This window comes from Balaenoptera musculus, chromosome 1 (genome assembly GCF_009873245.2).
Source record: "Balaenoptera musculus isolate JJ_BM4_2016_0621 chromosome 1, mBalMus1.pri.v3, whole genome shotgun sequence".
NCBI lineage: Eukaryota > Metazoa > Chordata > Mammalia > Artiodactyla > Balaenopteridae > Balaenoptera > Balaenoptera musculus.
In genome coordinates, this window is record NC_045785.1 from 25,062,042 (window position 1) to 25,085,735 (window position 23,694).

Genomic DNA, 23,694 nt, shown 5'->3' on the forward strand with positions numbered 1-23,694 from the left:
ACACAGCAGGAACACCGAGGGGGCTTTCCGTTCAACCGACTCAGTCATTCAGCTTACGATTCCTGGACATCAAGAACTACATCCTCAAAAAAAAAAAAAAAAAACTACATCCTCACAACAAGCCATAAGAACATAAGAAATCACTGTGTCCCATTTAGAGGTGGGGAAACTTGGGCAAAGGGAAAAGCGCATTGACTTGCTGTGTTCATGTGCATGGTCGAGGTGGGATTTGAACCTGTCTGTGTAACTCCAAAGCCAGGCCCTTTATTTAGTAATCACACGCACACCATAGGAACAAAGAAGGGGTGGGGGTCCCCCGAGGAGGGTCCCAGGCCCAGCGCCCTTGATGCTCAGTGTCACCTTCAGAGAGAAGCTTGCCCTCCCATCCCAACCTGGGGTAACCAAGCCTGGGACTCACCTTCTCTCCCTTCAGCCCTGGAACCCCTGGCTTCCCCTGTTGGAGAAGCAGTGAGCGTTAGTGCCACAGCAGAAAGGGCCCGAGGACCTAGCCCCTCTCTCTCTGGAGGCCTTGGTAGACGAGGCCTGGGCATGGTGGGCAGCGGCTCCCCTCCCCCACCAGATTGGGGTCACTCACAGGTTTCCCACCAGGACCTTCCTTTCCCGGCACTCCGGAGCTGCCCTGTGGTCAGAAGAAGGGTTAAGGGGGAGGCTTCTGGCCGTGACCTCAGCCCATGCACCCCTTTGCCATCCAGTTCCCTCTCTGGACGGCAGGACAATCTCGCCAAATCTCTCATCTCCTCGTGGTCGGTTTTGTCAACGAACACTCCCTTCCTGTTGCCTGTCCTTCTCCATGTCTAACCTGAGTCCTTCTGGTTGCAAAGGAATGGAGAACAAGAGGCCTCTATGTGCCCCTTCCCCAGTGCAGCACGTTTGGAGGTGACACGGGTGACCCCAGAGGAACCACAGCAGAAAGACATTTCCAGGACTTTCTGCTTGTCAAGGCATAAGGCCCTAAAATGAGCTTGGGCCCTCCAATGAGGCCACTCCGGTCATTACCAGACTTAGGCCTGTCCGTCCCTGTGCCTGCAACCCAGGCCAAGGCTCCCACGTCAGCAAGCACTGGGATGGGGACACTGCCCACTGAGGGGCCCAGCCCCCTAGCCCCTTCCCCAACATGCCGGCCGCCTCCCTCCTCCCCCCTGCTGTCCCTGCTGCCCCAGCCACCCCGGCCCCGTTCTCCTCTCTCCTCTCCCCTCCCGCTAAGCAGGGGGGCTCCCGCATGTGCCCCTGCTCCTGCTTGTGCTTACCTTGTCTCCCTTGGGGCCTGGAGGGCCACCTGGGTCCCCCTGAGGGCAGAAACAGGGTCAGGCAGGGGCTTCCCAGGGCCCTCACATTACAGTGAGATCCACTCTGGCCCCTTCCCCCAACCAGGCCGCCTGGGACCAAGCCTTACCTCCCCACCCCTGGCCAGGAGGGAGAAGGGTCTCTGAGAAAAAGAGGGCAGGAGGGGCAAGGGGTACTCACCGGGGTCCCAGGAAGTCCTATCCCAGGGGGCCCAGGGAGCCCTGGGGGCCCAGGCTCTCCCGCCAGCCCCTCAGGTCCAACAAAGCCAGGGTCTCCCTGGCACAGACATAAGGTGGGTATGAGAGAGCCACCGCCTCAGCCCCACCACCCACTCTTCACCCCTCAGATGCCCACAACTCACCTTCTGCCCTTTGGGCCCCATGACACAGATCTCTCCTGGCCGGCCCTGTGGGCAGGGGGAGGGTCTAAGAATGGCTGAGGCCTGGCACCTCCCGGGGACAGCAGCCCCACTGGGACGTGTAAATACCCAGCTGCCCACCCTCCCTGCCCTGTCCCAAAGCCTGACTTCACCCAGTGCCCCGAGGTCATTAGATGTCAACATCAGGACATTGGAGGTCAGGGGCTCCCAGGCTGGGAGTCAGGATGCCCAGGGTCAGGCCCTTCTCTGCCCCCTCCTGGGGTGCAGTTCTCCCCTCCCCAGGTCTCTGTTCTGTCTGAGCAGCGTAGTGGGTTAGATTCCCAAGATTACAGTCCAGCATTTCAGGACCACGTGCTGAGGGATGTGGGGGTCGTGCTGAGGAAGGGTCCCAAGCACCGTACATCTCGGCCTGGCCTTCCTGGCGAGCCCTTGATGCCACCGTCTCCGTTCTCGCCTTTCTGGCCCTGAAGAAGGAAGAGGCAAAGTGACTGGGGCTGAGAGAAGGGGCTGGAAGAGCCAGGACAGCTCCATCTGGGGAGGGACAACTGCTTTCTAGATCGGTGGTCTCAGCCTCCCCAGAGATTAAATGGCTTCACAGGAGGGGAGACAACAGGAAGAACTGCCACCAGCCAGGCCACTCGCTCAGGGAGTCTGTGGCTTTTCTCTCCAGGTCTAGCAGGAACTTGGACAAGGCAGGAGGACTGGGAGGCTTCGGGAGTACTACCAGCTCTGGGCCCAGTGACACCATCCCCTAGGATGACTTTGGACACCTCCCTCCTCCTGTCTGTAGGGTTCGCAGACCTCCCTGGCGCACACCCCTCAAAATCCTGGCCCATTACCTTCTGGCCTGTGGAGCCGGGGAGTCCTGAGGGTCCCTGAGATAAGGAGGGGACACAAAAGAGAGGTGAGGAAAGGAGGGGGAGGCTGGCCAGGACCCCGCTGCCCTGCCCTGTCTCTGGTCCCATACTCACCAAGGCTCCCGACTCCCCCTTCTCTCCCTTTGGGCCTTCTGCACACTGAACAGGGAGATAAGGTGTTGAGAGGGGCCCAGGGTCACCCCCATGGGCTCTGAGGGCACAGCCCCTTCCTCAGGGGCTGACCCCATATTGGCCCTAAAGCAGGCCTCTCCTCCAGGCCTTACCTGAAGCGGGGCGTCCGGCGAGATTCGAACACAGTCATTGCCCTAGAGGTAGGGAGCAAATGATCAGCCTCCTAGGGGAGCCATCCTAGACCTGTTTTGAGGAGGATGGGCCCAAGAATCCCATAGTCGCAGGTGCCCCTAGAAGATGCATGTTTCCGCACACTAACCCCTGGAGAGACCCTGGCCCTCATCCCCTATTTGGACCAGGCTGCAGGTTTCCATCTGAGATGATGGGATGATGGCTCACATTCTGGCCCAACCCCAGGGCACAGGTGGGAACGTCTTACCATGGGCATGGCTGGGGCACTTACCCGGGCTCCCTTCTCTCCCTTGGGTCCTGATGGACCAGGCAGGCCCTGCTCACCTTTCCCTCTCTGTGGATGAGACCAAAACAAGGGCTGGGACCAGAGGAGCACATGAGAGCCTTGAAGAAGCTCTCCCCATCCTGGTCTTCTCCACGCATCCACCAAACACGGGTGTGTAAATGAGCACAGCCCTGCCCCAACCCCCCCGCCCCCACGCACACAGCATATGGATTCCATACGCGTTCATCCGCCTGTCCCTCCCACCCCAAAGGACCATATTTGGCAAATCCGTAGTTTCAGGCAGAAGGTATCTCTTCTCCCACACTCCAACCCAAGCATGCTAGCTCACACACAGTACACCCAGGGGCACAGGGACACATGTGCGTGGACACACACATGTGGAGTGGCAGACACCCATGATGGTGAGTGTTAGGCTGCCCTAGTTCAAATCCTACCTCCACCGCTTACAAGCATGTGTCTCAGGGCAAGTTATGTGAACTGTCTGAACCTCAGTTTCTTCATCAATAAAATGGGATTCATGTCAGCACCTACCTCAAGGGGCTGCGGTGAGGAAGAAATGTGACACTGCAGGTAAAGTGTGCACCACTTAGCACGCACATGGAGGTGGCTCCAAGAATGACATTATATACTCACAGGCACACAGAAGTGTGCAATCTCACATTTGCACATCACCCACAAGCTCTGCGATCCTGTCAGGCCCACAGGTATATGGGTTCACCCCCCTGCACATGTGCAAACATGTGTCCAGAAATGCACGTAGTCACACACACACACACACACACACACACACACACAAAAGCACACCAGTCACCCACGTGGGCACAGCTGGACCTCGGTTTTCCCTGAAATAAAATGATAGTACCCACCCGGCAAGATGCCTGAGGGGGTTCAGGAAAGTCATGGTGCCAATGGGTGGCCCAGTGCCTGATGCACAGTAGGCCCTCAGAAAAGGGCAGTTCTTAACATCCTCACATACACACAACCCCCTACTCTCTCCAACACACACACACACACACACACACACACACACACACACACACATATCTAATCACCCCACATATATGCAGGCTTGGGTAGCCCTGATATATACACACAGCCAAGGGGCCACATGCCGTGAGATGGACTAGCACCACTGAAGAGGGCAGGGGTGTCCTGTTCTCCATCTGGGACTCACCTGGGGGCCAGAGGGACCAATTGTGACCTGAGGGGACAAAGGAGAGAGGATGTAATCATCTCAGGGAGGGAGCGGAAAACAGACCCAGAGAGGGCAAGCAATTTAGTCCGGGTCACACAGGGGTGGCTGAACCAACAGCCCAAACCCCAGCCCCTGCTCTGTCTCCCAGGCCAACCAGCATGCTGATTTTATATCCCAAAGCTGTCAAACTTACGGAGGGGTTTGACCTTCCTTCTCTAACCTGCCTGGCTTTGGCTAGCTCCACCCCGCAGTTGCTAGGATAATATGGCTGCTTGGTTGCCATGGTAACCCCTGCATGTCTGGGGACCATCAGCCTTACTGGATTTGGTGGAGGACTGGACGGAAACAGGGGAGGGCAGCAGAGGGGGTACTTCCTGATGTCCCCCAAGGCCAGGGGCTTAGAGCCGAGGGGAGCGGGGGTTGTGCCCTTTGTGGATCAATGCAGAATGTCAACTCAGAATGTCAGGCTGCGGGAAAGTGGTGACTCATACTGCCCACGGAAGAGACACAGTTGGGTACCAGCTGGGCTCGCACTGAGTCCCTTTCCCTTGTCCTTCTGGACCCCAGAGGGAGGATGGGCCAGGACCAGCTAGAGAGGGATAGGAGGGGAGGCCCTGAGCCAACATGTGGTTTGGGGGGTCATGCTGGGCTGTGTCACCCTGAGCCAGCCCTTCCCCTTCTCTGCCTCGAAGATGACATGAGAAGCCTTCCAAGCAGACCAGGCCTGAGTCTTTGAGGGGAGAGCCAAGCTGGGATCAGCAACCAAGGCTCTGATTCTGCCAGCCGCCACCCCGTCCCCATTCCACCCTGGAGCCCAATACATTGCATGAGGCTTCCTTCCCTGGGGCCCTGGCTTGGTGGGACTGCGGGTGTGGGTCAAACCCAGCTCTGGGGGTGGGCAGGCAGAGAGTGTGAAAGTGCACAAAGACCCCCTTGTCCTGAACCAGGAAGCCGCCAAGCCAACCTCTAGGCAACGCCCACTCCCAGGCCCCGTCCACCCCACCCAGCACACTCTCTCTTCACTCACGTTGCTCTCCCGGGCACCATGGACACAGGGTGGGCACTGAAAGGGAAGAATGGGCCTGGAGGTCAGGTCTGAGAGCCCAGGACCAGCCCTCTCCACCCCACTGGCCCCCATACACACACCAAGAACATCACAGGTGTCTGGGTGGAGTTGAGGAGCATAAAGATGGAAATCCTATCAAGCTCGCCCCTCAACTCCCACCAACCCAGAGCCAAGCCATTTCTCAGATGAGGAAACTGAAGCCCAGAGAGGAATAGCAGTGGGCCCTGGGTCACACAGCATGTTGGAGCAGAGTGAGGCCCAGAATCCAGGGTCCCATGGCCAAGGCCTGGGCTCTCTCCAAGATACCCGTGGCCATTTGCTGCCAACTCAGCAGGAGTGTCCAGGGCTGAACACCCCGCTCCTAAGGAGAAGCAGCAGGCAGACAGGGTCCAGCATCAGGTCCCCAAGGAATGCTGGGAGCTGTGTGGTCATCCCACACCCCCATGCCCAGGCTCCAGGGCCCCAAAGCCTTGTCCGGAGGGCTCATGCTGGCACCTTTCCAACCAAGCTCTTTTTGCCAGTCTAGATGGGAGGCTTACCTCATCCACTGCTGTCTCCTGGTGGGCCTGAGAAGAGGGAGGGCATGAGAATGGGTGGGGAATGGAGGGGACAAAGCACTGCTTCCAACACCCCTACCCAAGAACCACCAGGAGCGGGTGCCCTAGATAGTGCCAGGTACTGTCTGTCTCGCTCCCGTTCATCCTTCTTTCTCAGAGCTGGCACCTACAAATCCTAAGCTCTGTCCAGGAGAGTGGGGGCAGGTAGGAAGAGCATGGGCGGAGAGTCTCTTACTCGAGGGGTTTACGGAGGACAGGGAGGGCAGACTGAGGACACTGTGGGCTCCTCCGCCCACGCACTGTCTCTACCTTTGTTCCCCTTTCTGCCTTCTGGCTGATTCTTCCCGTCAGCTGGGCATCCACCTGAGCAGACAGAATAAGGGGGAAATCTTGAGGAGGGGGCAGTTCTGGGGTCCACACTAGATAGGGGCCCCCAGGCAGGGGCATGGACCCCTGGGATGCCTCAGCCTGACATCTGGCAGCTCCCAGGTCATCAAGAGCCTGCTCAGGCCCCTGGCACCCCAACAGGCACCCCCCTTCCTTTTCACCCCACCCACGTGATGTCGGAGAAAACAAGACCATGAATCAATGGGATCCTGTGTTCCTGCAGCCAAAAGCTGGGCAAGATGCCCAGTAGGCAGGGAGGCTGCCCTGCCAGGGTGTGGGGCTATGGGAGGAACTGGGCTTCCCTGCCACCCCTAAAGAACCTAAAGCAGGCAGGGCAGCTGGCCATGGTGCTGGGCATGGAACCAGCCTGGCACTTGCCCGGGCTGAGCCCAGGAGAATGAGTGAGCCCCAAGGCAAGCAGTGTGGCACCTGGCCTCTGATCCCAGATATCCCTGTCCTGGAGAAACTGCCTTTGGGTGCCAGCCTGGTCCTCCCCTCACCAGGGTCTGGGACGGTACCAGTGAGGGTCTGGGTAGTACCAGAGCTAGATGGGCACAACTCTCAATGCCAGCAGGCAGGCAGGCACAGGGTCGTACAGTGGGCTGTCTCTCTGCCTACCAGAATCCAATACGGGTGGGAAGCAAAGAGGCAGGGCTTCCAGTGCCTCCCCTGCCCGGGGGCACATGGTCAACTGACCCTGGGGGCAGGCCCCAGTCAGGTCAGGGGAGGGGCAGGCCCACTTGTGCCTGCCTGTGCCCATGTCTGCCTGCCCTGCCTACCCACCTTGCTGTTTTGCGGCTCCTCCAGGCAGAAGCAGCGGGTGTAGACCTTGCCCTCAGTCTGTGGATTGATCTCGATGAGCTCATTGCTCTGGGTGTCCCGGCGGGCCTTGGAGGTCTCTGGGGGACACTGCCCAGTGTGGGGGAAGGGCTGGGGTCAGTACAGAAGGCAGACCCCTCCCACTTCACCCACTCATCATCCTAAGATCTCTAGGCATCCCCTTCCTGGTCCTCCTCCTCCAGCACACTGTGTCCCTGGGCAGTGCCCCAACCCCTCCCAGCTGTGCTGGGACCAGGCCACTCACCCCTCCCGGTGAAATCTCACAGCAACCCTCCTCCAGCACGAGATCCGGGTCACAGTAGATGTGTGCCTGCTGAAGGTCAAACTGCAGGGGACACACAAGTGTCACTTCATTTTAGCAAAGAGCTCTGAGTCCTGGCCCTTAATGAGGCACAGAGATGGCTCCATCCCAGAGTTTGCCCTCAGAAGGTTTCCAGTCTGGCCTGGGAGACCATCAAGAATACAGCTGTCACGAAAAGCAAAACAAAACTATACGCGAAAGAAAGAGGGAGAGGGGGGAGAAATGTTCGCTTTGGCCCAGAGGAAGAGGGGAAGAGGAGATTTCATTCAAGCTGGGCCTTGAGGACCAGTAGATGTTCAGCAGGTAAGTATGCAAGGAAAAGCATTCCAGGTAGAGGTAACAGCATAGGCAAAGGCTGGAGGTGTGAAAGTATTAGGTGAGATGGATGTCTGGGATGGAATCAACCAGAGCAAAAGCTGCACGGAAAGATGGAACAGAAGATGCTGCTGCAGTCATTTATAGGGACCAGATCATGAAAGACCTTGAATGCCAGGTTAATATGTTCAGGCTGCATCTGGAGGTCAGTGGGGAACCATGAGAGGATTCTGAGCAAGGGAAAGCCCTGGTCAAATATAGGTTCCCGGGAGCTCACTCAGGCTCCCAGAAAGTAGGAGCAGAGTCCAAGCCTGACCTAGCACTCACCGAGACAGGTTTGCCCCGCTCAGCATCCAAGCCCAGAAAAACATGGCCCACAGGCCGCATGGGTCGCCAGGGCCCCAGAGGCCGGGAGGAGACTGATGTGCAGTCCACATGCACAGAGGCTACGCGTTCAGCCACGCTCAGCACCAGCTTGTGCCAACGCAGGTCAAAGAGCTGGGGCACTGAGAAGATGCAGGACACAAAGTCGCCATCTTGGCCCCGGGCCCGGAGCTCCAGGCTCCGCTCTTGGCTGTTGACTTCCAGGGAAATCTGTGTGGAATTGGGAAAGGCAAGGACAGAGAATCAGAGCCCCGCAAGCCACAGCGTGACAAAGGTAAGGGCTCTCAAGCTCATTTCACAGGAGGGGAAACTGAGGCCCAGAAAGGGACGAAAGCTGGCTGGGGTCACAGAGCAATACCTCCTAAGAGAATGGGATAGGTGGAGTGGGGGCGGCCTTGAGGGTGGGCACGGGGATGGAGCAGGGAGGCCCCAGAAATCACAAGCTGGGACAGAAGCTGGTATGGACTGGTACTGCTCGAATGCCAAGAGCAATGGGGGTGGAGCAGGGGGTCGGGCTCACCTGTGGGTACCCATTTCCATCGGTCACTTGAAACAAATACCACGTGTTCTGGTGGGTGTGTTTCTTCAGCGATAGTGTCAGCACCAGGGCAAACTCACTGGGGAGGCCCCGAGGGAATACACGTCTGTGGGTAGAGCAGGGAGGGTGCCTTGAGGCTCAGGTAAGAGACCACCTGCTGCCCACCCTGGGCCCTCAGGACTGTTGAACCTACACGAGACACGCACAGGCACACACCTCCAAACTGCCACACACATACTTATACACATCCATTCATTCTACAGATGTTTATTGAGGGCCTACTATGTGCCAGTGGTGGGTCTGGCTGCCGGGGGTAACAGGGGTGAAAACACAGAGAAGAGGCCTGTCCTCAGGGAGCCTTCAAGTCTGACAGGGTGATGTGGGAGGTAAGGCCATAAACAAAGGATCCTCAGAATGACTGTTGCACTATTTCATTAGGATTGTGGTAAGTGCTTCCAAGGAATCCAGGATGCCTTGGGGAGAATAACCGGGCCTGGGGGAGGGGAAGAAATACTGAAAAAAGATGAACAGGTTCAGCACGACTGGAGCAGCAAGAAAGAAAGGGGGGCTTCCCTGGTGGCGCAGTGGTTGAGAATCTGCCTGCCAATGCAGGGGACACGGGTTCGAGCTCTGGTCTGGGAAGATCCCACATGTCGCGGAGCAACTGGGCCCGTGAGCCACAATTACTGAGCCTGCGCGTCTGGAGCCTGTGCTCCGCAACAAGAGAGGCCGCGATAGTGAGAGGCCCGCGCACCGCGATGAAGAGTGGCCCCCGCTTGCCGCAACTGGAGAAAGCCCTCGCACAGAAACGAAGACCCAACACAGCCATAAATAAATAAACACACACAAAAAAAAAAAAGAAAGAAAGGGAACATTTTGGAAGATGAGGCTGGAGAGCCAAACAGGGGCCAGACCACCCAGGGACTGTGGGAGTTTGGACTTCACATGTGTGGGTGCACGCGCGTGTGTGCGTGCACCCACACACACACACACACACACACAATTCTTGAAGGTTCCCTCCTCCATCCTGGAGTCCTCAGAACTGGTGCCCACAGGATGCGGACCTGTCCTCACCCACTGCTAGCCAGAGATGGGGAAAGGACACAGGGTGGGCCTGCCGGTCCCCTTCTCTCTGCACGCCCTGCAAGGCCCAGGAGTGGAGACCAGGCTGACTCCTGACAGGAAGCAGGATACAATGACCCACGGGTGCCCCTGAGCTTAGGCCCCACATGCAGAGTCGCTGGGAGTGTGGCTGAGGTCAGTACTGATTCCCAGTGGTCACACTGGGGCCTTTACCGCATGGGCTGGGTGACTGAGACCGCTCCCAGTCGCAGGATGAGAGGTCCCTTGGGGTTTCGGATCTTCTTGATGGCAGATGTCTTCATGAGGCTGAGTCGGCGGATGAGATTGAAGCCTTTAGGGGAGACACCAGATGACAAGCTCAGCTGGGCAGGTGAGTGGGGTACTGGCCACTCCAGGAAGATGGTGGAGGGGGGACAACAGGATGAGATGAGCACTCACCAGTCACGTTGGTCGATAAGTCACTTCTGTGTTCCAGCTTGAGTCCTTCTTGCTGTGAAGGTGGGCACCGCTCCCCTGGAAAAGAATTGGCAGTGGGGCATCTGGTGGGCTCAGGCTGAGGTGACCTCACAGCTGGGCTCTTGGGGAACCTGGGACGGAGCAAGTTCATATTCCCCACACTACATCTTTACCCAGGCTCTGCCCTGGGGCTGCTTTCACCTTTTGCCTTCTGACCCTGGCTACCCTGGGAGCCAGTGCACAGATGGGAAGACTGAGGCCTGGCCCAAGGCTACTAAGTAAGTTCACAGCAGAACAAGATCAGAACTCCTAGAACCCAAATCTCCCTAGGACCCCCAAGTCAGGGGCCAGACCAGCAAGAGAATGAAAGAAACTCTGGGCAGCCCTACAGCTCAGATGGGGTGGGGAGCTGTGTATACACATGTGCTCCCTCCACAACATACACCCAAGTGGGAGACAGAGGAGAACTTCAGGGGCAAGGAAATGTCAGGTCCATGCACACTGTGTTATATACCAGTGCATGTGCATGTCTGCACATGTGTGAGTTGTAGATGCCTGTGCCACCAGGGATGCCATGTGCTGCTGGTACACATGTTCTCAGCAATGGGTGGGGTTCCACTTCCCACAGCCAAAACAGGCAAGCAGGCCAGACACAAGTCTGAGTCAACAGATTGACTTTTCAACTGGATAACTACCTTATGAAACTGTGAGAAGAGACTGAGGGCCTGAGTGGACCACAAGCTCAAGGGACCCCCCCCCCAGAACCTTGGGGCTCCAGACAGGGTATATGAAGGGGGTAAAGGCTCATGCAGAAGGGGATAGCTTAGTCAGGTCTCCAAAACCCTTAAGGGGCAGGTAGGCAGCCATGGGCCTGCCTCTTCTCTAGGGCTGATTGAGCAGAAGTAATGAGAGAGTGCTACAACGGGAGAAACGGAGGCTAGAATAAAAAAAAAACAAAAACCTTTTCATCAGTGCAGATGGGGTAGCTGGGACAAGCCAGTGGATACAGCTCCTAGAAGCTGGGCATTGGACTCCCTGGATGCCTGGCTGGAAGAAGGAATCCTGGATTCCTAGGCCCAGTGACCCCCCTGGAATCTTTCTCCCCCAGGTTTGTCCAGAAAAACTATCACTGTCTTTAGCATCAGCAGCAGCAATGGGTGACTCACCCCTTGGCAACGGGCCCAAATTCCTTACAGATGTTGAAATTATCTGCCCCAATCCCCAGGGACCCGGTGAGGGAGAAGAGAGTAAGGTATATATGCAAACATGCAAAAACACATATGTACACACACAACCCACAGTCACATGTACCCCACTCACATCTGCATCTTGGTTTTTCTGCCTCTTTTGGCTGGATTTGGGGTTCTAGGAATTCTATTCCTGCTCAGCCATACAGCCAGAGGGCACCTAGCAGGGCAGGGCAAGTTGCCTGGTCAACTTACTCTGGCTTTGGGCCCTGGAAAGCTACACCCTTTGTCCCATCCGGCGTCTGGGCCTTGAGGCGGGCCCTTTATCCAAGATCGCCGTGGAGGAGGAGGAGCACGTGGGCTGGAAGATGGATTCTCCACCATGGAAAGGACTGGAGAGGCCTGGCCTGTTTGGGGATGCAGCTTCCCTCTGCAGGGACAGCTTGCTGCCGGCTCCTCCCCACCACGCTGGCCCCACCAGCACTTGGGGCACAGGTTGGGTTTATGTATTAGGGTGGGTGGTTCTTCTCACACACAGAGACACAGGAGTATGTACAGATGCACACAGCAACTCTGAGATGTAAACACAGAGAGGCCCAGAGACACACAAATATGTAGACTGAAACACACATCCTCTCTAGCTCACCTCACACTGGCTCATGTGTGCAAACACCTCAGGCTACCCTGAGCCCAGCCTCTGGACTCTCCTATAAATGCCCACGTGACCCAGGCCCGTGGTCACATACGTGCACAGGACCCCACACCTCAGAGAGCCAGTGGCAGGCCTATGGCACTCTGATCCTCACGTCATCTCACCTGTATCTGCCTCATGGCTGCAGATAACACAGAGACTGAGCAGCCACAAGCCAGGAGCCCAAGATGCCCACATCCTGGTCCAGAGAAGTCGGCCGCAGCCACAGCACCTGAAAACCATAGAGAGCAGGAAGGTGGATTCCTGAGCTCACAGAGCACAATTCCACACGTGGGCAAGCAGCAACCAGCCCATGGGGCCCAGGCGCTGGTACTGGGGTTGCAGGAGGTCTAGCCAGGCGTCAGTCCCCCTCAGAGGCCCAACCACAGGCCTTGGGCTAGGATTTGGGCCGAGGTGATATTCAAAATATTTAACCACCGGTATGGCACGGACACTGAGCAGCCAGAGCAGAATGCTGGCTGGAGCGCCGAAACCAGGTCCAGGCGGCATCTGGCTGTGCCAGTGGACAGTTGCTGGATTGAGGAGAGATCTAGAGGGTCCTAGAAGGCCAGGTCACTCGGGATAGCGAGGAAGCTTGAGGCAGAGGCTATTTGCCAAGACACTTGGAAGTATTTCAATATTTTATCAACCTGTGCACTGCATTGGTATATGCTAGCCTGGTTCCTGGCCAGCCGCACCCAGCTCAGCCAGGCGGCCCTGTCTGGCACCCACAAGGTCAGGGGCTGACAACTGGGCTGAGTCTCCTGGAAGGCATCACAGGGTTGACTGGAAGCCTCCCCCATGGGTGCAGCGGGCGAGAGAACAGGTCAACGGGCTCAGGACCTTGTTGCCAACCTCCCCTGCTGATGGATGCTTGTCTTTTAGTTTTATTAAACCCCGATGGATGGGCCCAGATAAATCCATGCGGGCTCAGCAAGCGGCCAGCAGAGCCATACATCATCCAGCCTCCCCCGAGACAGGCAGCTCGCTCACGCACACAGTCATGCATGTGTCAGCATGACACACACAGATACACAGGCACATATACACAGAGACATATTTGTGCCCATGTGTGCATACAGTCCTACCTGCACGCAGGCATGGTCACAGAGACACATGTTCACGGTACACTTAGACACACCAGCTAGTACATATACACGTGCACACAGCCAGCCTATGACTACTCCTCCATAGGCCCTCCTGTCGGGAAGTTCTTATGCAAGTCTGACCTCATTCCCTCCAGCTGTAAAGGAATTGTTTCCCCTCCCTCAGTTCTGGATAGGGAATGAGAGCAGGAAGGACCCCTCGCCTCAATATATTTGGAGATAGGACCCCAATCTCCTTCCTCCTGGGGCAGAACTGTTCCCCCACCCTATTCATCCCGCATTCTGGTGGCATGCACATCCTATCTCTCAAACCCTATCCTGACCTCCCCCTCCTGCCAGTCAGTGGAAGGACTGCCAACTGTGACAGACATGTGAATGCATGTGAACTTCAATGGTTCCCTGTCCCCTTCCTGTTCCTGACCTCTCGCCTTCACTCCTCTAGCCCCAGCCAGAGCAGGGGGCTACAGGGATAAGAGAGAAGCTTCCAAGGAGATGACCCCATCCATATACGAAGGCACAGATCTGGGGGCAGGGAGAGTCAGAACTGCAATGGAGGTAGAGCTCATCCTGCTTTAAAGAAGGGGACTGAGGTCCAGAGAGGGGATGCCTCTTGCCCCAGGTCACACAGCAAGTCAGGGGCAGAAGAGGCCCTTCAGTCCAGAGCCCCGAGGCAACCCGCTCCACCCCTACTTACCGTGGCTGGGAATCCCTGCCACCTCACTGAGTAATCCAGGCAGCCCAACGCAGCCAACCGCGGGAGGCAGGGCCTGCGTTCCTCAGACCCGCTGGAAGGTCCTCGATTACTTCTGGCCGGCCTCGGGTCCCCAGTTTCCCGTCCTGAGCTTTTGGGGCTGAATGCTGCCCCGCTCGCATGCCCGCTCGCCTGCCGGGGACTGCCGGCCACTCCGGGTGGGAGAAGAGGGGGAGGCTCCAGGGGGCTGGGGACTTGCCAGGGCCGCTAATGGAACACAGCTGGACCCGCCCGCCAGGCAGGAGGAGGGAGGGAGGACCGAGAGGGGGCTCCAGCGGTGGCAGAGGCGGCGGGACGCAAGGCCCGCTCCTGGCCTGGCTGCGTTCCCAAGCCCATCCCTCCCACTTGCCCCGCCAGGTGAGCGAGTGAGCAAGGCGGGACCCTGCGTGCCGGGAGTTGCCCTGCAAGGGGCTCTGGCGGCAGGCGGGTGGGCGGGGAGTCCGGCCCTTTAAGAGCCAGGTCTGGAGCTTGAAGGGCCTCCCCTGTGCCACCCCCTTCCCCTTCCCTCGCTGGGCCTCCAGAAGGGTGGTGGGGCTGGGGGGAGGGGGGGATGGAGACCCTCCTCCCCAGTTCCGCAGCACCCGTGACGTGGCTGCTGCCCAAGCCTCCTTGGTCAGCTTTTTCCAGTTTCTGAGCCTAACATTCCCAGTTAGTCTGTTCTCTGACCGTCTGAACTGGGGGGAGGGGGCCCCCTCCAGGAGTTGGGGGGTGTGTGCGCGTGGGTGGGTGCGCGCATGCTAAATTAACCCCTTCTGCTCTGGACTCAATTCCAGACAAGTGGAACCCAGCGGGTCCCCTTATTCCTCCTGACTCCGTGAGGTTAGAAGGGCTCAAATCCCTGTCCTCCGCTCTAGCTTTGTGGTTTTGAACTTACTATTTAACTATGACTCCACTTTCTCATCTGTAAGATGGGATAATGACTGCATATACCTCACAAGGTTGTGAGCAGGAAACAAGTTAGTCTGTAAAAGTACTTACTAAGGGCACAAAAGAGGAGCTCAATAAATATTCACCGTTATTATCATTATTATTGTGGACGCTGGCAGGAGGTGAGGGCCAAGGACGGGGTGAGGGGGTGAAACTGGACCAGCCCAGCGATGGAGAGGGTTTTGCTTTATACTCAGGATCCAAGGAACCGAGAGGAATTGAGGTTGGATGAGAGATTGGACTTCTGAGGAGAAGGAAGCAGGTAATGTGTCCAGTTCTGTCCAGAGGCAGGGGGATGATCAAGGTGACCCTCCCAAGGGTCTCCCCTGGCGGCAGCAAACAAATTTCTGGGCCCCAAGGATGAGGAACTACAGAGAAGTAGGTTCAAGAGGCCCTTGAGTGGTAGGAATGCGTGTGGGGGGAGCACCTGGAGTGCCCTGATGGGGGGTGGGGGCTTCCTGGAGAAGCAACATGGTGGAGCCATAGCCCTGTGGCCCCATTTAACCAGAGGGGCGGCAAGCCTAGGGTTTCCCACCTCCGGAGCCCGAGGCGCTGAGTCAGCGGAAACCCGCAACCACGGCCACAGAGACGCGCCACTGTGGTCCCTGCACAGAACTGGCCCAGATGTGGCTACGACAGTGGTGGGGCCTGGGAAGCGCTGAGCTCAGCAGGCGGGAAGTGGAGGGGTGGGGCTTTCTGGGAGCTTTGGCCTGAGGAGTGGGCAGGCACCGGCTCCGCCTGCCCATACAGTGCTGCGCCAGTGGCGGGCCCTTGGGAATGAATAGACAACACCCAAGGTCAGGCTCTGTGCTAAGAACTTCACACAGGCTAGCTCCTTTCATCCTCACAACAGCCCCAGAAGGAGAATTCTATGCTTACCGCCATTTTACAGATGGGGAATACTGGAGCCCAGGAACAACTCAACTTGCCCAAGATCATATGGTTAGTGGATGGTGGGGCAGGGGCCCATGCCAGCTAGGCTGGACCCATAGCACACGCTCTTAACCACTGTGCCATCCTGGGCAACTCCTATATCCTTCCTCCATTCATATCCCAGACCCTCCCGGGCAGGAGGGGACGGCTGAACGCAGTCTAGAAATGGGCCTATGCCCCTTCCTGCCCCTGACACATATGTGCACCCATCCAGAAACGTGCAGTTAGATATGTTCTCTCACGACACATGTGTACAGACTCCACGTGCATATGTAGACACTTAGGTTCACACAGACACATGCACACACTTGATACTCCTCACGTAAACAGACACACAGAGACACATGTGTGAGCACAGATGAAGCCACAGAAATATATCCCTGGATGTACTCAAACACAGGTGCATAATTTTCAGAATGCATGTACTTGGCACTGCTTTTACTTGGATATGCACACATGAGACATATGCATGCACATGCAGACATGTGTGTGCACAAACATACACATAGAAACACACATCTGTGCCCACAGGCATAAGTCTTCATATATGCAAACAGAGAAACCTGCAGACCTACAGCACATACACATGTGTGCACTCAGACACAGGTGGCCACGCAGACTCAGCTCCTGCAGAAACCCCGACTCAGACACGTACACACCAATGCACATCCACACACACGCAGGCAGCGATGCTGACACATTTACATGCATTCAGCCCCAGAAAGCCCTGCATGCCAGCAAGCAGGGTATCCCGTGGGGCTGGGCTCAGTGCCCTAACCCCAGATGGCATCGCCACTAGGTAATCAACGCTGCTAATCGCCACCAGCTGCCCCGGAGCCTGCCTGCCGCTGCCGGGCGGGGCTCCCAGGCCTCCTGGGCCTGGGGTTGTGTGCCCAGATGTCGGCAGTGCCAAGGGCCCACCCACCCCATTGTTCCTGCTGGCCATTGGGGAATCCCCAGCTGGCAGGGGCAGCACCTGGGGCTGGCGAGAGTGAAGAGCCAAGACAGGGCCTGGTCCCAGGTCAAGCCCAGGAGCTCCCACCCAGCCAAGCAGAGGTGAGCTGAACCGCCACAGGCACACGTGCACACCTGGGCCCCGGCATATGGGCACACGGGTGCACACACATACACACACAGGCATATCACACTTAGCCGAAACAGACCTCTTGACTGTTCCCCACAGAGCTGCATCGCCCTGTCTTCCTCATTCTGATAAACACCCCCATAATTCATTCAGATGCTCAGGCAAACAACCTAGGAGTCATCCTTGGCTCCTTCCTTTCCCCTGCCATCCCTGCTATCCTGTGGATTCTACACCCAAAATGCAGGCCGCATCCACCTACTTCTCCCCGGTCTCACCCAAGCCACCATCCTCTTTTGCCTGGACTGTTGCAGGAGCCTCCCAACTCCCTACTTCCCACCCAGCAGCCAGCAAGACCTTTCCAAACCTGGATCCACTGGCTTCACTCTCCTGCTTCAATCTTCCAGTTTTCATTTCACCCAGAAGAAACCCCCAAATCCTTCCCTTGGCCTTACCAAGTCCTTCATGATCTGGCCTCTGTCTTCCTGTCCAGCCACCTCACCCCCAGAAGCTGTGGTCCCACGGGCCTCCCTTCTCAGTCCTGAATTCACCAAGTTGGCTTTCTCCTCCGGGCTTTTGTACCAAGTCATCCCTCTGGAAGGATTTGTCCCTGATCTTTGCGAGGCTGGCTCTTTGACATCCAGGTCTCACCTCATAAGTCACCCCTCAGAGTGGACTTCCCTGACCACCAGGTCTAGAGGAGCCCCGAGTCACTCTCTAGCACGTGACTCTGTTTGAAATCTCTGCATAGCTCCGGCATTTGTGTACTGTCTTTCTTTACTAATAAGCAAGAGTCTCCAGGAGGGGTCTTGTCCGCTGGTACCCACTGCCCTGCAGAGGAGCCTGGCACCCCACAGGCAGCCAGTGGTGAATTAGCAGATGAACGCACACAAGCACTATCTGGGCACTCAGACACAGACGGCCCCCACAGGAGCACAGACATGAATGCTCCTGTGGGCAGAGATACACACACATGCCCAGCTTCTGGGTCCCAGAGGAGAGACTGAGATCAGAGGACCAAGGTCTCCTTCTGCCTCCTTGGGTTTCTCTGGGTGTCTCCGTCCCGTCTCTTTGTGACTCCGGCTTGTCTCTTGTGGTGTGCTCCAAGGACAAAGAACAAGATAAACTCAAAGGGCAAATATTGCCAGAACAAAGAGTTACAGCACTCCTATCACCCTGTCACAGTGCAACCATTGCAATGTCCCAGAGCCCTCCCAAGCAGCATGCCCTGTCCCTTTCCCATCCCATATAAGAAAAGATATTTGCCCCGTTTATCTCCGCTCAACACACTGAAAGTATACATACTCTGCCCAGTCAGCAGATGCCAGGCAGTTTCCCTGGCTATAAAAACAGACAAGCAACCCATGCTCGGGGTCGACTTGCCCTGGCTACCAGGAAGTCGGCCCACTGTTCTTGCAGCAACCCTTCTCTTTAATAAACTCTATCTTCCTTACATTCTGCCTTGTGTCTGGAAATTCTTTTCCAACCCGCACTCAGACCACGACATCTCTCTCACTGAATCTGGCCTGCTTTCTCTGCATCTGGTTCTCTAGCTCTCTTTCCTTCCTCTCTGTGACTCCGGCCCCCTCTCCAGCTCTCTCTCATCTTTGTCTCTGTTTCTGACTCTGCTGTTGCCCTCTGTTTTTGGATCTGCGTCTCTAACTCTGCATCTCCCTCTGTGTCTCGGGTCTGTTTCTCGCACTTTCTGCATCTTTATGTCCTTATCTCCTATCTCTCTTTGTCTTGGAGCTTCCGTGTTCTCTGCTTCTCTTCACCCTGTCTCTTTCCCTCTGTCTCTCTCTGGTTGTGTCTCTGTTTCTGGCTGTGTCTCTGTTTCTGGCTCTGTATCTCTGACTCTCTGACTGTGTCTCTCATTCTCCCTCCTTCCCTCTCCTTGCTCTAAATCAGCCCTGCCACCATGTCTCCACGGCTCTCTGCATCCCCGTGGCAGGGGGACCCATCTTTCACCTCTGGTGGCAGCTTTATGGTCCCAGCAGGTGGGGCGGTGCTCCACTTTGCTGATGCCCTCCTCCCCCGCAGGGCCATGGCGAGCTCCGCACTGACACCCCCAGCCCTGGCAACTTTGGCCCTGGCAACAGCATTCTTAGATGCCCAACAAGGGTGTCTTACTTCAGTAGCACATGACACCAGGCACCTGTTTGGAGCCTCTGGAGAGGTAAGCCCAGACTCTGATGGGCTTTGCAGTGGATGTGGCAATGGTCAGGCAGGTAGACACTGGGGGAGGAAGGGGGAACGCTCCAGGCATCCTGAGTCCCAGCTTGGTTGTCCCCTGGGCTCTGCCCACCTGTTCTGAGGGACCTGTGGAGAGGTGACAGGCACAAGAGCCCTGGATTCCAGACCTATCTCTACCCACTGTGTGCCCCTGGGCCCCAGCCTCCCCGCCATACGAAGAGGTAAACCGTAGGATCCCGTGTTAACCCACCTGGTGTGTTAAAGCACCTCAAACCACCTTGCCTGATTACCTCAGTAACTCTTGACCAGGGCAATTTTGCTCCCCAGGAAACATTTGGCAATGTCTGGAGACATTCTGGGTCATCCCAACTTGGTGGGGGGGACACCTCCTAGCATCTAGAGGGTAGAGGCCAGGGATGCTGCTAAACATCCTGCAATGCACAGAACAGTCTTGCACGACACGGAATGATCTGGTCCAAAATGCCCTCCCCCGAGGGGAAGGTTCCGCTCCTCAGAATTCCCACGCTCTCTGACCTGCACTAAACTCTTTTTTTTATAGATTTATTTATTTATTTATTTTTGTCTGTGTTGGGTCTCCGTTGCTGCGGGCTTTCTCTAGTTGCGGAGAGCAAGGGCTACTCTTCATTGTGGTGCGCGGGCTTCTCATTGCGGTGGCTTCTCTTGTAGCAGAGCACGGGCTCTAGGCGCATGGGATTCAGTAGTTGTGGCACGCCGGCTCTAGAGCGCAGGCTCAGTAGTTGTGGCGCACGGGCTTAGTTGCTCCGCGGCATGTGAGATCTTCCCGGTCCAGGGCTCGAACCTGCGTCCCCCACATTGGCAGGCGGATTCTCAACCACTGCACCACCAGGGAAGCCCTGCACTAAACTCTTAATCATGCTCTGACCAGGGGTGGGGGGCTGTTAGAAGACAGTAGGAATTGATCCTGCCTCCGCCTTTAATAACAGCAGCTAACATTTACTGAGCCCTTTTGAAGTGCTGGCAGGCACCATACACAGAGAAACTCATTTTAGTCTCACAACAAGGGCAGGAGGCCCAGGCACTGTTACGATCCCCATTCTAAGCCCGAGGAGACAGGCAGAGAGAACATGAGGAATCATCTCAAGGTTACACAGCTGGCAAGGATGGAGCTGGATGTGAACTGGTCACTTTGGGACAGACCCACAGGGCAGAGTCCTCTCTGGAAAGGAGCCCACACAGCAGGGGCCTGGGCAAGTCCTTTTCCCTCTCTAGGCTGCCATTTTTTCATCTGTCAAAGGAGATCTACTCTCTCATTTAACCCGGCAACAATTCTAGGAGGTGAGGCACCGTTATCACCACTTCACAGGCTAGAAAGGCAAAGATTCATGATTTAAGCCTCACGGTCATAGGGCTGGGAAGTGGTGGGACAGAGATTTGAATTCAGCTTTGCCTGACTCCAGGGCCCATGATCTTAGTCAGGTCACCTGCCCCTTGCCCCCTGCCCCCCCAGCCAAGGTGCTATAAAGCAGGAGAGCAGAAGCTCTGGAGCTTGGAGGACTTGTTAAACACAGACTGTCGGGTCCCACCCCCAGAATTTCTGATTCAGCAGCGTTTGCTTTTCAAATAAGTCCCCAAGCAAGGCTGGTGCTGCCAGCCCAGGGATCACATTTGAGAACCCCTGCAGTAGAGCATGGTGTTAGATCGCCTGTACCTGGGTTCAAATCCTGGCTCTGTAACTTGGTGGTATCACTTAACCTCTTCCTCGGAAAATCAGAAATACAGCAATATCTGTCACTTAGGGTTTGCTGAAAGGATTAAGGGAGAGAATGGCAAAGAGAAAAGTGCACTCATGCTGCTGGCACCTAGTAAATATGCTCATAAATGCTCGCCAGCGTAACAATCCCCAACACAGGCAAGTCCCTCCTCCCCAGACAGACTGGAAGCTCCCAGGTGTGAAGGACTAAGCAAAGGACTAAAGCTTCCTTTTCTCCTGTCTACCAGCCACCTCCCCAGGTCTGCACAGAGCAGGACACAGAGATGACATCTCAGAACAAACACAGCAGGGACAGTGGGATGTAGCCCACATCTGCCAAGGCATCCCAAGTGTCCTTTGCCCCATGGCACAAGGCCTGTGGAGAGGGGTGAGGGTGGAGCACAGGCAGCACTGAAGACCCCCAGATGGACCTGGCCCCTAGCCTTCCTCCAGGCCCTGCCCCCATCCCCAATAATCCCTTCTGGGGCAAGAGTTGGCCTCCCAAGGCCCTGGTAGGATAGTTTGTATACCCTTACCCAAGCAACCCTTTGGGTACCAACCAACTCAACTCACAGTCCTGCTGTGCTGTGCAACCTTTAGCCAATCGCTAGGCCTCTCTAGGTCTTAGTTTCTTTACCTAAAAGTCAAACAAGAACTCAGCATAGTGGTTAACAGTAGCGGCTCCAGCCCCAGAATAACTGGGTTCAAACCCCACTCCTGCCACTTACTAGCTGTGTGACTTTTGGCAAATCCCTTCATCTCTTAGAGAGAGCTTCAGTTTCCTAGTTGGTAAAATGGAATTGTCCATAGCTCACAGGGATGCTGTGAGCGTTACCCAAGATGACAAATTTCAAGTGCTGAGCACAGTTCCTGGAGCTCAACAGATGCCAGGTATTCCATACATGCGGTGAGAGAGTGTAACCTTACCACCACTACAAACACAATCTGTTGGGTGCCTTCCCTTCCCACCTGTCCCTCACATGTTTAGCTTTGAGACTATCTTCACCTTCCTTCCCAATAGGGGCTGGGGAAGGCAGCTGGGAACAGTCTCCCAGAAGGAGTAGATCTGAGCAGAAGCTTGGAAGCGGGAGGGGTATAATCAGTTATCAGCCTGCTCGATTGTAAGCCATAGGAAGTGCTGTTTTTGCTACCATTTTATCCCCAGAGCCTATGACAGAGACTAGGCACTTTATAAATACTGGCTGCAGGAATGAAAGAGGGCCCAGGACAAACTCCCTTCTGTGGAGAGCAAGCCAAGGAGTCTCCTGGGTGAGGCGTGGTGGGGAGAGGAGCACTCGGGGACTTCCGGATTCTCTTTTTGCAAGCTCTGCATGCAAAAGCCTCAGACAGTTGGACTCACAAATTCTTTGAAACCTGGAATCTCTGGTAGAGAGAAACTCTGGCTGCTGCCCAGCCCCACCTCCTCCCAGTAGTGCCCAGGGCTGGTCTTGGGAGGCCTGACAACCTAGCTGGAAAGGGAGGCCGAGGGAGTGGGCAGGGCAAGGGAAAATTCAAGGTGAAAACCGAACTTTTTCATCAAGGCAAAAAAATAAAATCTAAGCTCAGAGAGGGTTTGATCCTGGCTCTGCTACTTCCTGGTTTTGTTCTCTTCCTTCACCTCTCTGAACCCTTAGTTTCCATATCTGTAAAATGGGGTGATTATGATAACACCCACCCACATGGAATTGTTTGGAGGATTAAATGCAACAATGCATGAAACTAAGTCCATAGTAAACGCTCAAAAATGTGCATTATTAACATTATTATTATTGGGGAGGGCTATATAATTCACCAGGGACTCTTGCCCTGCACCTCACACCCATGCTCATCCCCTTCCTATTTACAAAGCTGATTTCAGGTAGCTTTGAAAGGTCAATGACATTTCCAACAGATATCAGACTTTTTTTTTTCCCCCATTAAGTGGCCTAAATAACAAATAATATGTAAAGAAATATAACCAACTTGAGTATTGTCAGCCTTGACCATTCAGAAAAGGCTAGATACTGGTGTTTGGAAGACAGAGGACAGGTGGTTGGAAGGTGGGGAGAAAAAGCCTGGGACTGGGGAGCTGGCTTCAGGGCCAGGGTCAACCGTGATGCACTGTTTGGCTTTAGGAGGGCCCCTGCCCTTTGCCAACAAGGAAAAGTTGATCTTAGGGACTCTTGAGCCCCTTCCATTCCCCAAGTCCGAGGCTCTTAAACCTGTAATGACCCAAACATGCCTCCTCCTCAGAAAGGGGAACAGGGTGAGGTGAGCCGTACCCATGCAAAGCCAGGATGCTGCCCCCCCCCTCCACCGGCTCTGGCCCATGTGTTCCACGTTCACCTAAGTACCGCTGTGACCAGGCTCCAACCACCTTAGCTGAGCCCCAGGCGTAGGGTGGGCAGGGCGAGCTCACCACACCCATTAATCCTCCTCTGTACATGCAGAAGGGGAGAAAAATAGGTGCCAGAGATGATAACTAATTTCCTGAGCTGGAACTGAACCCACGTGTAACACTCAACATGTCATTGCTGCTTGTTAAAAACTAATTTTTTGGCAAGGGCGCACCACCCAGCTTGTGGGATCTTAGTTCCCCGACCAGGAATGGAACCCGGCCCGGCAGTGAGAGCACCAAGTCCTAACCACTGGACCGCCAGGTAATTCGCGTAAAAAAATAATTTTAATCATCAGGACGATCCTAAGTATTTATCATTATTCCCATTTCGCAGGTGAATGGGTGTCATCCTCAACTTGAGCGCTTTACAGTAAGGAAACGAGCCCTAAGAAGTGGCTAGCTAAGAGTCGGAGCTGGGATTTGAATCCAGGGCTATCACAGCA

At 55.8% G+C, this 23,694-nt stretch overlaps 1 protein-coding gene across 5 annotated transcripts in view; it reads right to left on the reverse strand.

Moving 5' to 3' along the window:
- The window catches only part of COL16A1 (collagen type XVI alpha 1 chain), a 50,950-nt gene extending 36,494 nt beyond the window's left edge, over positions 1-14,456 (reverse strand). For 3 of the 5 annotated variants that reach the window (XM_036866209.1, XM_036866196.1, XM_036866203.1), the window contains exons 1-22: positions 13,952-14,455; positions 12,277-12,383; positions 10,256-10,330; positions 10,031-10,148; positions 8,717-8,840; positions 8,140-8,406; positions 7,441-7,521; positions 7,140-7,265; positions 6,279-6,332; positions 5,952-5,978; positions 5,374-5,409; positions 4,326-4,352; positions 3,137-3,199; positions 2,826-2,867; positions 2,656-2,700; positions 2,524-2,559; positions 2,086-2,148; positions 1,667-1,711; positions 1,486-1,581; positions 1,269-1,307; positions 596-640; positions 419-454 (exon numbers count right to left, since the gene is read on the reverse strand). In XM_036866209.1, the coding sequence (XP_036722104.1) occupies positions 419-454; positions 596-640; positions 1,269-1,307; positions 1,486-1,581; positions 1,667-1,711; positions 2,086-2,148; positions 2,524-2,559; positions 2,656-2,700; positions 2,826-2,867; positions 3,137-3,199; positions 4,326-4,352; positions 5,374-5,409; positions 5,952-5,978; positions 6,279-6,332; positions 7,140-7,265; positions 7,441-7,521; positions 8,140-8,406; positions 8,717-8,840; positions 10,031-10,148; positions 10,256-10,330; positions 12,277-12,349 (1,518 nt within the window). In that variant the 5' untranslated portion in view covers positions 12,350-12,383; positions 13,952-14,455. Of the gene's footprint in view, positions 1-418; positions 455-595; positions 641-1,268; positions 1,308-1,485; positions 1,582-1,666; positions 1,712-2,085; positions 2,149-2,523; positions 2,560-2,655; positions 2,701-2,825; positions 2,868-3,136; positions 3,200-4,325; positions 4,353-5,373; positions 5,410-5,951; positions 5,979-6,278; positions 6,333-7,139; positions 7,266-7,440; positions 7,522-8,139; positions 8,407-8,716; positions 8,841-10,030; positions 10,149-10,255; positions 10,331-12,276; positions 12,384-13,951 lie in introns of all 5 variants that reach the window. The other 2 variants (XM_036866219.1, XM_036866188.1) reach the window with 2 other exon arrangements.
- Positions 14,457-23,694: the final 9,238 nt, after the last annotated feature.